The sequence below is a fragment of the Phasianus colchicus genome, chromosome 18 (genome assembly GCF_987193195.1).
Source record: "Phasianus colchicus chromosome 18, bPhaCol1.hap1.1, whole genome shotgun sequence".
NCBI classification, from domain to species: domain Eukaryota; kingdom Metazoa; phylum Chordata; class Aves; order Galliformes; family Phasianidae; genus Phasianus; species Phasianus colchicus.
This window is the reverse complement of record NC_143453.1, coordinates 13,358,149-13,370,555: the sequence shown is the minus strand read 5'-3', so window position 1 is coordinate 13,370,555 and position 12,407 is coordinate 13,358,149. Positions and strand designations below refer to the sequence as shown.

The 12,407-nt window shown below is 37.9% G+C and overlaps 1 protein-coding gene across 1 annotated transcript; it reads right to left on the bottom strand.

Annotated features, from left to right (window-relative positions):
* Positions 1–3,058: 3,058 nt before the first annotated feature.
* On the bottom strand, positions 3,059–12,405 carry SNAP29 (synaptosome associated protein 29). The gene is made up of 5 exons (XM_031592852.2): positions 12,055–12,405; positions 10,811–11,007; positions 9,712–9,797; positions 9,054–9,158; positions 3,059–7,614 (listed from the first exon to the last, which is right to left on the bottom strand). Exons 1-5 carry the CDS (start codon positions 12,253–12,255, stop codon positions 7,457–7,459), a joined length of 747 nt encoding a protein of 248 aa, XP_031448712.1. The 5' UTR covers positions 12,256–12,405; the 3' UTR covers positions 3,059–7,456.
* Positions 12,406–12,407: the final 2 nt, after the last annotated feature.

Below are 12,407 nucleotides of genomic sequence, written 5' to 3'. Positions count from 1 at the left end.
TAAGGTCTTAGCTCTTTAATTCATTCTAATACATCCAAACCCCACTGTTCTGTCATTGCCACTGGCTGCCAGTGTCTAATGATACCAGGAAATAAGTGATGTTCTACTATATACATCACGGTGAAAAGTTGCCTTGGTTGAGTTGCTCATCTTATCTCATTTGGTCACTCATTAAGTCCTCAGGCTTCTGACAGGTTGCCACTGTAAACTCAGCAGAATGCACGTTACCTTGAGAGGGGAATAAGACCTCAGTGCTGTATCTCAAACCCTGATTTGTAAAGCTGGCAATTGAAAAAAAAAATAAAAAAATAAAAAAAAAATGTTTCTTTAGCTTATGTATCTATGCAGAAAGGAAATAGTTTCAGAAATTTGAAGCTGAAAATGCTAGAGCATTCAGGTGCTTCAGAGTCCTAATGAGCTTCCTCTCCACTACTTTCAGCTGCACTGAGCAGGACAAGCATTTGAAATGCTGCTCAATAGAAGACCCATGCAAGAGTCAAGAGCAGGGATTCAGCCAATAGCAAATAACCCACCTGGATGTGGATATGGCTCCTGCTGTGCCATAAATGTCAGTCTGTAGTGAATTTGAGTTGTTCTATGTCAGTGATGACAGGCCCCTGACAAGCTAAGTTTCCCCACCTGTGCTTTGCTTACAGGCACAGCTCAGTTTCAGTGCATTAGCTCTTACTAAACACACACTAACAAAAACTAACAAATCACTGAACTATTGCAACTGTGTCCTTATGGAGAAAATACCCACCTACCCATATCTGCCTGGTGGCCTATTGATGGGAGGTCACAGGTGGCCATAGCAAAGCAGGTGTCCGCATTGTTAACAACTATGTCTGTGGTGCTGTTTTGAACACATACAGTGAAGTGGGCATAATCCCAAAGGCCAGGATTGACGATCAGCATCCCCAAATTCTACTAGCTCCTATCAATGCTACATTGTTGCATGCTACTTCAGGAATAAAAATAAAATCAGAAAAGTCAACTGCTGTAATCCAACAACACACAATGTAGCAGATGAAATTACTCACATCCCCTCCGTGGCACAGTTAGTGGCACAAGAATTTTCAGGGCAGGTTGCAGAAGTTTGAATTGGCAATTGTCTCAAATTCTCACCTTTTAAGAGTTCTTGTCTTTCCACGGGAGTCAAATTACAAGAAACAAGTTCTTGGACACTCAAGTCCAGGTCATCCTGCCTGCACAAATTATTCCGGTAGGCAAAATAGAAAGTGATGCTATTCCTCCCTCACAAAGCTCTCTCCATAGACAGGTGAATACAAATCAGGTTTAATCAGGTAATTTCTGAAGGCAAACAGTCATACTACCCATCAATCCCTGTATAGCAGATGAATATTTCATAGATGCAAACAAATACTGGCGTTACACATATATTCTAAGAGATGTCTAAGGCTCAAATCCCAGGGTAAGCAAGTCAGATTTTAGTGCTCACATTATTTGAACTCAATGCACAATTAGCTGTGAGGGTTGTGAGACACAATGAAGCCAAGCAAAGATTTTTTTCTAAGCAACAGAAAATCTAGCAGCTTTTAAGAGTACTGCCATGCAGGCAGAACTCATCATTGGCAAATGACTGTTAATTGTTAAAAGAATTACAATTAACACACAGGAAAATGAAAGATCATCAAGAATCAATCCAGCTGCCAAGGAGGACAGCTATTTTCCCCAAAATATACACAAATGGAATTGGAAGGCCATTTTCTATAAAGTTCTGTCTTGCCATCAACAAAGTCACAATCCATCTAGAATAGCTGAGACAGGCCTCCAAAGTCATTGTACTTAGAAATCCCTGCCTGACATCCAGAGATCTTCCTAATTTGGCAGTCCACTCATTCTGATGGCACCCTTGTTTTCTTTCAAGAGTCTTACAAACCCTTTAGTTCAGGACCCTAGTGCAGTTGTTCTTACTTTCCCATTTCAGGGATACATTTATTTGAAAGCAAACAAATCATCCAATCACCTAGCAAAAGAAAATGCAAACTGTAGGACTTCCTGCTTAAAAAAAAAAAAAACAAAACAACACTTCAGAAGTAGGGGAAAGAGAAAAAAACATCAGACAGAAGCCCAGGTCCTACTCTTTCCATCTGTACATACTTGCACGAGCAGCTTTTTGAGAAAAAAAGTGAATTGCTGGACCAGCTAGAAACAAAGCAGTGTGAAGCACCATCTTCTAAGTCTCAGAAACTGATTTTCCATGCAAGCAACAAAAGATAATAACATTCTTGGCAAAGATTCAGTATTCACTTCCCTACACCACTCTCTACATTCTCTGCTATACTCTTGACTTTGAGATTTCTGTATACAATAAAAAGGTGCATAAAAGGAAGAGCTCTTAGTTCCTGTTTGTTGGAGAACTGCAGAGGCAGCAAAACAGTTCTCTGGATTTTTAGAATCTGCCAGCCTATCCAGTATAAAGATTCCCTTTCCAGAGATTCTGCAGTAGCACTTCTGAATCTCTGCGTCACAACTTCAGAAAAAATTAAACTTCATTATGAAAAACAAAAAACACAGAAGCCAAGTTCCTGTCCTCATACACAGGTAAGAACCCAGATAACACCAGGACATTTTGAAGACTTTTGCCAACTCAAAATTTGGGACCATACAGGAATATTACATACCTGTTGCTTTTAAGTTTTCAAGACGGTACAATTATTTGCGTCTTATTCCTATCCTAGTTGTCTTCTTCATGCATACTGTTTATTATATTCTTGATAATACCAGGAACTATGGCTACATTACTCCTCAAGTAACATCTCAGATGATTTCCTCTTTGCCAGTAAAGGCTTTACACAAATTAATGTTTATCTGCATTCCACTTTCACTATCTAAGAATATCTACTCAAGAGTCAAGTAAAACGCAATGTCGTCTTTTTATGCTCAGAAAGCAAAACCCACCAGCTCCAAACTAATTTCCATTTTGACTCAAAATTTACAGAAAACGTTGAGGAATTTAACAGATTTTACTACAGGAAAGAATTATCTGAAGTTGTAATTAAAAAAAAAAAAAAGGGAAATAAATAGAGGCAAAATCCCTCTATTAACAATAAACACCTTTATTAACCTGCTTACCACTCAGTACTTGTTTAATTCAATCTTTCAAATTGCAGTCCATTTTAACATTTAAAGAAAAGAAAAAGCAAGTGATATACTTGGGTGGTATAGACATAAAGTCTGGTTTAAACAAAAAAGCTATACTTTTAAAAATGCCTATAAAGATCTATTGGTTCAGAAGGCAGAGCTCGTATTACCTATTTCACCATTTATCAAACAACATTACTTCAGAAAAGCTATTAGGCAGCAAAATATTTCAGGTAAATTCCACATATTAGAAATCAAAGCAACAACAAAAAATACCACCAACTGTAAAACCTTCTTCAGGTAAAGACCAGATTCATATAGAGAGCATTTACATATAACCCAAATAAAGGCAGTAGTTTCTCTTCGAAATGTTGGATAGCACACGTGGTACACTCCAATAGGGCACAGAACGGTGTCCGAGTAATTTCAGTAAGATGAGAGTTCAGACGCAGCAACGCATCTTCATAGCACGGACTAAAATTCAGCTATGCATAATTTGTTACAGTATTTAATTCAACAGTCAAGCAGCTTCAAATCACACACACAGAGGAAACTAGTAAACATATCTGACTATTCCCACTTTTTTTTTTTCCTCCTTCCTGTTTTTAGCATATATCTTATTACACACGTTAGAAAGTGTATGCTAGTTCCCAGTGTTTAACAACTCTTCAACATTTATTAGCAAACTTTCTGAGAAACAATACGTATCCTTTTACAAATTAGACTGAAAATAATATTTTTCTCTCTTACTCTGACCTTAGTATTAGGTCTCTACTCAAGTCAATAGGGATAATACTAATTAGAGCTATTTTGCTGCAAGAACATCAACTTCTTATGCCAACACAAACACATAGACAAAACAATTTAAGTTATCAAGTTAGCACTTGAGTCTTCTGAAAGTCCTATACTTCATACAAAGTAAGTTTTTCAATGTTATCCAAAAAGAAATAAAATTGTACTTCATCACAGAAAAGAGTACAAAAAGTTACAGAAAGTTTGTCATTACAAATATAAAGTGGCATTTCTTGGAAAGGCAAAGATCATGGTGCTTTTTTTCCCTACCTTGGAATTTCCACCTTCCTGCAGGAGAAAAAGTTACTCTAATGAGAAAAAAATATTACATGTACAAAATACTGTTGTAAATCAGCAAAAAACATAAAAACATGAAAGTTGAGAAAGGTAACTCAGTTAGTAGCAAATATTAATCATTCCCATCACCATTTTTCTTCCCCTAAGAAAGAAAACTCAACATGTGAAACAATCATTCAAAAAAGGCTATTTAACAAAACAAAATTAATAAATAGAACAGAAAAGCCTAAGTAGTAAGAAAATAATCACACACAGTGCACATAAATCACAGGTTGAAGCAGTGATAGAACACCTGGTGGGAAAGCAGAGCCAGCCCAGAGGAGTTCAGGTGCATACAATGTACCTGAATGACCTGAAGAGTTGGAGCCAGGATCCACCCATTCCCAGGCCTCACTTAAGGGTTGGCAGTGGAGGCGAGGGTATTTTGCTGAAGATTTTTTTCCTTCCTGAGGCCTTCAAAAGCAGCTGTTTTGTTTTTTGTTTTTTTTTTTCTTTTCCCCTCCTCCTTTGTCTGCTGCTGCTGCATTTAGGCTTGTTCTCATTTGCTGCAGCTAAAGACTTTGTCACCCTGCTATTGTTGCTGTGCTTTCTCCATCACCTTGTAGCATTACAACATGTTACTGAGACAATGAATTAAATTGTTAAAGACGTGAGAAGTCAGACTCCTGTATAATCTCTGCATGTTGGAGATTGTAGTCTGCTTGGATTATAAGGCTCTCAAAGCAGAAACGGATTTTTAAAATTTCTTTTTATTCCCCTTCTTTGCCTATGTTTTCAAGGCCAAAGACATTCAGAATGTGCAAAACATTTAGTAATGCTGATACAACTAAGCTGTTGACCAAAACAATTGAGTTCATCCTGTAAATTAACGTAAAACTAAAAAAAAAGGAAGAGCTGACTTCAGAAAGACAATATATTGTTAAGACAACATTCAGTTAAATAAACTAAAATTTTAGCTGGGAATCAAGCTCTGCATTTATTTCATGTAACACAACAAGATCTTCTAGCTACACTTTTCCTCCACTAACCCAAACTTAGTGGGGAAAAAAACCTCAATCTACATCCAAGTTACTGAAGTCTGACTTTGGAAAAAACTTAATTTTGAAATATCTGCATATAAATGAGGGCAGATTTCAACCTACACCAAATTATTCACTGTGGTGGTTTTTTGTTGTTGAATATCCTATGTTCTTGACAGATATTACAAATCCTTTTGAAGATGCAAATGTTTCCGTTAATCAGCACTGGGATAAGTAAAAACACTCTTCTTTATACCCTATTACTAAAACGGGAAGTAAGTAAAATATATAATCAGTACAAATACAATCATAATTGCAATATTCCTTCACTGACATGCTTAACAGATTTTGATAACTAATGACTAGTATAACAAATAAATCTCTAAACCTTCTCAAGGCATTAGATCATATAAGTAATGACTATTCTAACAGTTAAAGAGAATTAATTATGACATTGACAAAGAAGGGAGATCATAACATTGACATTAAGTTTCTTCAAGACTTCATATTAGTATAAATGATATCTTAAAGCGAAAGCAAATAATACTTTTCATGCTCAAAAGCTCATGCAGTTATAAGTTTCTGCAAATGCTATTTTTTTAGGGACTAAATTAATGATAGTAGCAAGGTTAGGAGAAACAGAAGCACACCTTCAATCTAATTCACAACTCTATCATGTACTTTTCATAACACTATGCCTTAGAAGCGTGTGGTTTTTGTTTTTGTTTTTTTTTGTAATTCATTTGTCTTTACAGTTGAATTCCCCAGAGACATAGTAAATCAAGAAATCGTCAAGTTTTCTTAGATATCTTTAGCCTATTGGGTGAACTTTATAGCAAGTCAATGTAACGAATTCCCTTTAAAAAAGAGCATGAATGTGACACTCATGAAAGGTACAAGCCTGGTAGTCCTAAACACCTCCGTTACATTAACTTGGAAGAGAATATTGCACCAGCACAAAGTGACTCTCTTCTTGGCTTTTCACTGTCAGTTTTGATAGCAAGTATTGCAATACTGACACAGGTTCCAAACTGAAATTACTTGTTTTCAAGAGAGACATCTAGTTCTCATTGTCATGTCTTCAGGTTGGAGCAGAAGTGTAGTTATTCTACAGTAGTATTTACAAATGAATAAAATGAAATAGAAGACCCAGCTTGTATCTGGAAGACTCAAAACATTTTGAACTTTTCTTCATCCATGAGAACTTATCTTATCTGCTAAAGCTAATGCAGGAGTATGTGCATCATAGTTGAGCTTCTTAAAAACAGTCAAGGTGTGTTCAAGGAGAATGCAGTATCTGCTTGCTCCTGAATCACCTCTATCAGGAATAAATATTAAATTAAAGAATGACTTGCCATCACCTGTTTGCACAGTAGCAGACCAACTCTCCATTTCTAAAATGGAAACTAACCACCTACATAACTAAGTTGAGAAAGGGCAGAAAATGAGAGCAGATAGTGACAATTGCTACATAAGAATCTTAGGAAGTACATATGCATGAATTGTGACTTTGTTACCCAAACTTTCTGGGTACTTGCCAATCAACATTTCTTGCAAACCATAACATACCTTTACTGATTTTTTTTTACTGAAAATAGCATAAAGCTGATAGTATCCAGTGATCCACTCATAAATACCACTGCTCATCGGAAAAAGTCATCTTAGGAACAAGAACAAGCACAGGATTTTATCATTCTTGCATTACGCTCTTGACAGTTTACCTTTTACACCTTCCATTGAACAGTTAGCTCCTTAAGCCCCAAAAATGCCAGAAGGAAGTCACCTCAGAATTATTTGTACAGCTGGAAATTGGCATTTTTTTCAGCATATAAAATAGCTGTAGGTAAACAGAATTTGCAATGCTTGATCTGAACAAAGGAATATATTCTGTTCTCCCTGCCCCTCCTGGAACTAAAAAGGCAAAACGTAGCTAATTTTCTCATCACAGCTTTCAGGCCAGGGATACCGAAGCTTTGTAGACCCTGGACTCCTCCATGCACACAATGCACAGTAATACACAAAAATTAACAGAGTACTAAGAGATTTTACTCAAAATGCACTTTTCCGATGTACACTGGAAAGAAATTTAAGGTATGCTATGCTTTTAATGTCAACAAAATCAATAGCCTAATGGAGGGGAAAAAAAAAAGAAATATCATCCAAGGTTGTTTTTCTTTTTAAAGAGAACTGCTGAGAAAAGACAACTGAGAAGAACTAATGCTGGACAAAAATTTGTTAGATCTTTAAAGTTGTCGGATTTTTTTATCGGTGCTTTTAATACCGACGTCCAGAATCTCTACTTTCTTGGTTAGCCGATCCAGCATATCATCTTGCTCTTCTATTTCTGTCTGCAGACCAAGAGCTAGGTTTTTCAGACGACTCAATCCGGAAGACATCTCATCTGTCAAAGGAAAGATTGATCATAAGGATTCAAAGCAGTAGAAAGCATATTGTTTTAAATGGATACTACCAGGATTTTCTCTCCTCCAAAACCTTGAATTAGAAAAAATTATTTACAACTGCTCATATCCAAGTACTCTCTAACAATGCAAGAAGCAAAATTTAAATGCTTCTACTGCAATACAATCAGAAAGTAATTTGTATTTATTTCCATTATAAGTCAAATACTTAAAATCAAATTCAACCTTTATAATGATACTCTACTGTATGTAACTCTAATGTAGTTTTCACTTTTTAAAAGATCTTGTTGAAAACTGGACTGTATCTTTCCTCAGCTCAGTATTAACAATAAGCTATTTTTTCCCAACTGATCTGCATGCAGAGATATTCTAAATATTCTGAAGATTCTGAAGATTTAAGCAGTTAATTATTTAACATAGATGAGAAAATTAAATTTCCAGAATTTGACTACAAAAAAACTATGCTGTTGTGTGCACGATTGATACAGATGCTTCTAAAGCTAGTAAGTTTTGCATGATTTGTGAGTAGAAAAATGTGTTTCCACTAATTCTTATGCTTGATTATTTCTCTTTGATCTATTCCTTTCTGATTTCCTCCCAATCTTTTCTTGTTAGGTCAGCTAAATAGTGACATATGTATACACTTTGTATATACGCTACAGCAAAATGAAAAAGTCAGCTGAATATTTTTGGAAGTACTAAAAGAAATGGAGCAAATTCACTAATTATTCAGTACCTTTCAATTGTTCTATTTTCTGCAAAACATGTTTATTTCAAAAGATGCAGTTTTAAGTTAGAAGTTTTAAGTTCTCTTGGTCCAAATCGGTGTGCAATTTAACACATGCATGATACAGCTGTCAGTCTGATAAATTTAATATGTCTTTCAAGATAACTGGTAAACTTTACATAATGAGGTAATAAGTACCATACTACTCTAATCCAGATGTCAAGTAGAGTCATTACTATTTTTAACACTACTAGTATCTTAATAAGGTTGTTTTGTTATTGTTTTTTTTTTTTTTTCCCTTGAAAATGGAAGGATTAGCCTGCTTGTCCTAATGATATTTCAGTCACAGGATGATTGAAAGAAATATTAACATATCCTGGGAATTATTTTCATATCCTGGGATACATCAGCAGCATTTTCTCATTCAATGACCAGAGATTTACTTGCATATTCACATTTAGTAAGACTGCTTTTCTTACGGTCAATATATGATCTAAGAGGACTCATGCTTTTGGTGTAGATGGTTTGGAAAGACAATCTACAAGCGTTGGTTTTTTTTTGTTTTTTTTTTTATATCAAAGCTCACATGAACTATGCAAAAAAAGTTCTCGGGGATATATTAAGGTTTCTCTGGCTTGAGAACAGAAAATTGAAAATGGTACTATGTCAAACAGCTTCAATTTTCTCACTTACCTAAGTTGTTATCAATTTTTTTGTGGTAAGCTTGCAGACATTGATTCTTTGGATAGGCATCCCGTTGCACTGAAGAAATTGAATCTATGCTGCTGAAATCACTATCTATTAAGAGTACAAAATAAAGTATATAATAAAGAAACAAGAATCAAGTTTTGGAAAGCTATCAAAACTTAATTTGACTATAGTTGCCATGTAATTATACAACCAGTTAGCAAGAGCATCAAAAGCAGTCCAACACCACTTCCTACCGGACACACTCAAAATAAACAATTATAAAGCTATAATCACCCTCTTGTTGTCTTTTGTAACTCCACTGTGTAGCTAAAAAAAAAAAAGACACCAAACAAAAATAGCCAATAAATCCCACTACCAACAAAACAAGTTTACTACCTTCTATCAGCTAACATTCGCTCAGGTAAAGCCACTAGAGAGTCACTTCTACCCTCTGTTGGACAGACTCAATGTTTTGTGAAATGTAATGGAGATTGATGTTACCAGAAAGCATTTCTTTTCTCAAAAAATTACAAATCAGGAATGCTAGAATACCAGCCTCCAGAAATTAGGTAGCAACACAAGTCAGCAGTTGGTCCTACCTTCACCACTGAGCAAGTTCCCTCCACTTTGACAACAGGCATTCAGTATAAAATAAACAAACCTGAATTATCTAGGCGCCTTAAATTCGGATGACTTTCCTGATATTTTGGGTCTTGATCTTTGCTAGACATCACTGCTTCTTTTAATCTGGTAATAGAAATAATAAAACTAAAATATTCTTACGGATCAAAGGCTTCATTCTGAATCAATTAAAGAACAGGCATTGAAATCATCCAGGAAAAGAGAACTTACTACACCTGATCCAACATATCCCTTTACAACTAATTATTATCACATCTTCAGTGAAAACAGAATTGGTTGCTCTAGTGCTGAAAATAGTGTAAGCTTTGATATCAAGCACAAAACCACATCTGCAGTCTTGGAGGCAACCTATTCCTTTCCTCCAACTGAAAATGAAAAAGGGAAGCAGGAAAATCAATCCATACAGCACTACCATGCTTTACATAAATTTCTCAGCTGAAGACAGACAAGTACTGGAAGACACAGTAATTCATTTCTGTTTACAGCTTTTAATAAAAAAAAAAGTTGAGAAAGATGCATAATATTTAAGTAGAAGCATGCCAATGCTGCAAAATCGTAATTTCCTCATACAACTGAATTAAGCACGATGATTCGGGGACTCTGAAAAATAACTTGCGAATAAACTCCTAAAAATCTGAAGTTATTCTTACCATTACAAATATAAGGAAAAGTATATTTTTTTCAGAGTTAAAGCAAAAAGGGAACCAGACACCATCTCAGGAGTTTACAGAATCAATAAATAATTTTTAAATTCTGATTTTGTGGTGACATTTCAGAGATGCTGTGGGGAAGAAAGAAAAAAAAAGAAGATTGAAGAGTTAATTGAAGAGTTTAGGAGAAAGACACATGAATGAAAATAGTGACGCTGTGAGGAAACAGAGAACACTCTCTTTGTAAGAGTCAGGTAATTGGAGAGGGATCAAAGAGCACAGAGAAGACAGCTAAGGCCCTGGTAACAGAATGAGAAATATATGACAGCACTACCCCACTTTAACATTTACTTTAGAAGAACTGCTCTAGATCCCGATTCTCTCAGAAAAATTCTGATGACAGCCAACTCCCCTGCTTGAGCCCAAGAAAACAGTACCACGCCCCAATACAGTTTTCATTTGACTTACCTATTGTTGCCATAATATTCAGGCATTCCATTTTGTTCTGGTTTGCTCTCGGGTGGTTTGGCTTTGAAGTAGTTAACCAGGCCTCCAAAAACACTCTTAATGCTATTTATGTGCCTTTGACTAGTCTTCAGGTCCTGGTCCATCTTATCAACCATTTGTTCTGTACGCTTCAGTGCCTCTCCTTGACGTATGAGCTCCTAATGGACATTGACAGATAAAATGAAGCTAGTAAAGCCAAGGTAAACTGAAAAATCAAGCATTTTTAATAAATGTGCTTAAAAAAAAACCCAAAACAACAACTCTTTCAACTGTGCAGACTACTCCTAAAGGCTTGCAAGCCTTTTCACTCACTCCTGTTGTTCTATGTCTAGTTCTGAAACTGGAAATTAACCAGGGACGCTATTTTCACATCGCTGGGTTGTTCTGGATGATTTGTAAACAAACTAGCTGAAGAAAGTAAATACAGCTAGAATTTTTTTCCTTACTGCAGGATTAGCTTTAAGGTAATGCTAACAGTGCAGGAGTTACAAATCCTGATATGCACAGCTGTGTTATTTCAGTGGCATTGCGCTAAAGCAATCCAAGGATTCATTCTGATAGAAGACCTGCCCTCAGCTAATGCCGGTGCAAAACCAAGGGCTATGCTAAGACTCAATTCTTGGTCTCTCATCTCAGCCCTTCATAACACAGAGACCACAGGGCAGAGCTCGGTCACTCTGGCGGTCACGCTGCTGCGCTCAGGCGAACTCCCAATTACTGGATGACATCACGGCAAGGCCCTCATTAGTGATGTCTGAATATAAACTGCACTCCAAAACAAGTACGTGAGAATGAAGGAAATGATTAATAGAGGTGGAACCAACAGTATGATCAACGACTAAGTGCGCAGACGTCTCATTTTATTAGAGAGTCGCTGAAAACTAAGTATATGCGCTGTTAATGAAACCCAGTAAGAAACTGACAGTAAGAAGCTGAGCTCTGCTCTCGGTGTAAAGAGACTCCAACTGGGATGTCACGCTTTAAAAACCAGCCCTCTCCAGCAGCAAACCGCGATACGGAGGGATGCGCTGCCTCCGAGACGCCGATGGATTCCGAGAACGATCGACGGCGCCCAGAGGACGGGAAAACGCCAGAATCAAAACCCACACCGGAGCGGGGCAGCGGCGCGTCCGGGCCGGACACGGCCCAGCCCGAGAACAGGGGCAGCCCCGCCGTCGGGTTGCTGCCACGGGGCCCGGACCCACCTCGGAGGCGGCCACACCGACGCGCTCGGACTCGTAGAGCAGCGAGAGGGAGCGCGCGGTGCTGTCGGCGGCGGCGGCCGAGCGGCGCAGCACCTCCTGCTGCAGGCAGCGCTGCCGCTCCGCCCCGCACACCTCCCCGCCGCCCCGCGTCTCCTCTTCGTCCTCGTCGAAGGGGTTGCAGCTCCTCGAGACGGCCGACATGGCGAACCTCCCCAGCTCACGAAGCCTCAGACGACGCCGCTCTTCCGCCCGCAGGCACCGGGCGGAACTACCGCTTCCCCGGAGCGGGCCGGCGCTCCGCTGAGAGAGGGGGCGGTTCGTCGGCGGGGCGGGGCGGGGCGGGGCGCTCCGAG

Bases quoted from the DNA above. Each gene is read 5' to 3' on its own strand.
- SNAP29 (XM_031592852.2), bottom strand. From the start codon at position 12,255: ATGTCGGCCGTCTCGAGGAGCTGCAACCCCTTCGACGAGGACGAAGAG. The intron at 9,798-10,810 runs GTAAGTCAAATG...TTCTATTACCAG, and splicing joins GAATATTATGGCAACAATAG to ATTAAAAGAAGCAGTGATGT. The intron at 9,159-9,711 runs GTTTGTTTATTT...TACTCTTAATAG, and splicing joins AAGGCGCCTAGATAATTCAG to ATAGTGATTTCAGCAGCATA.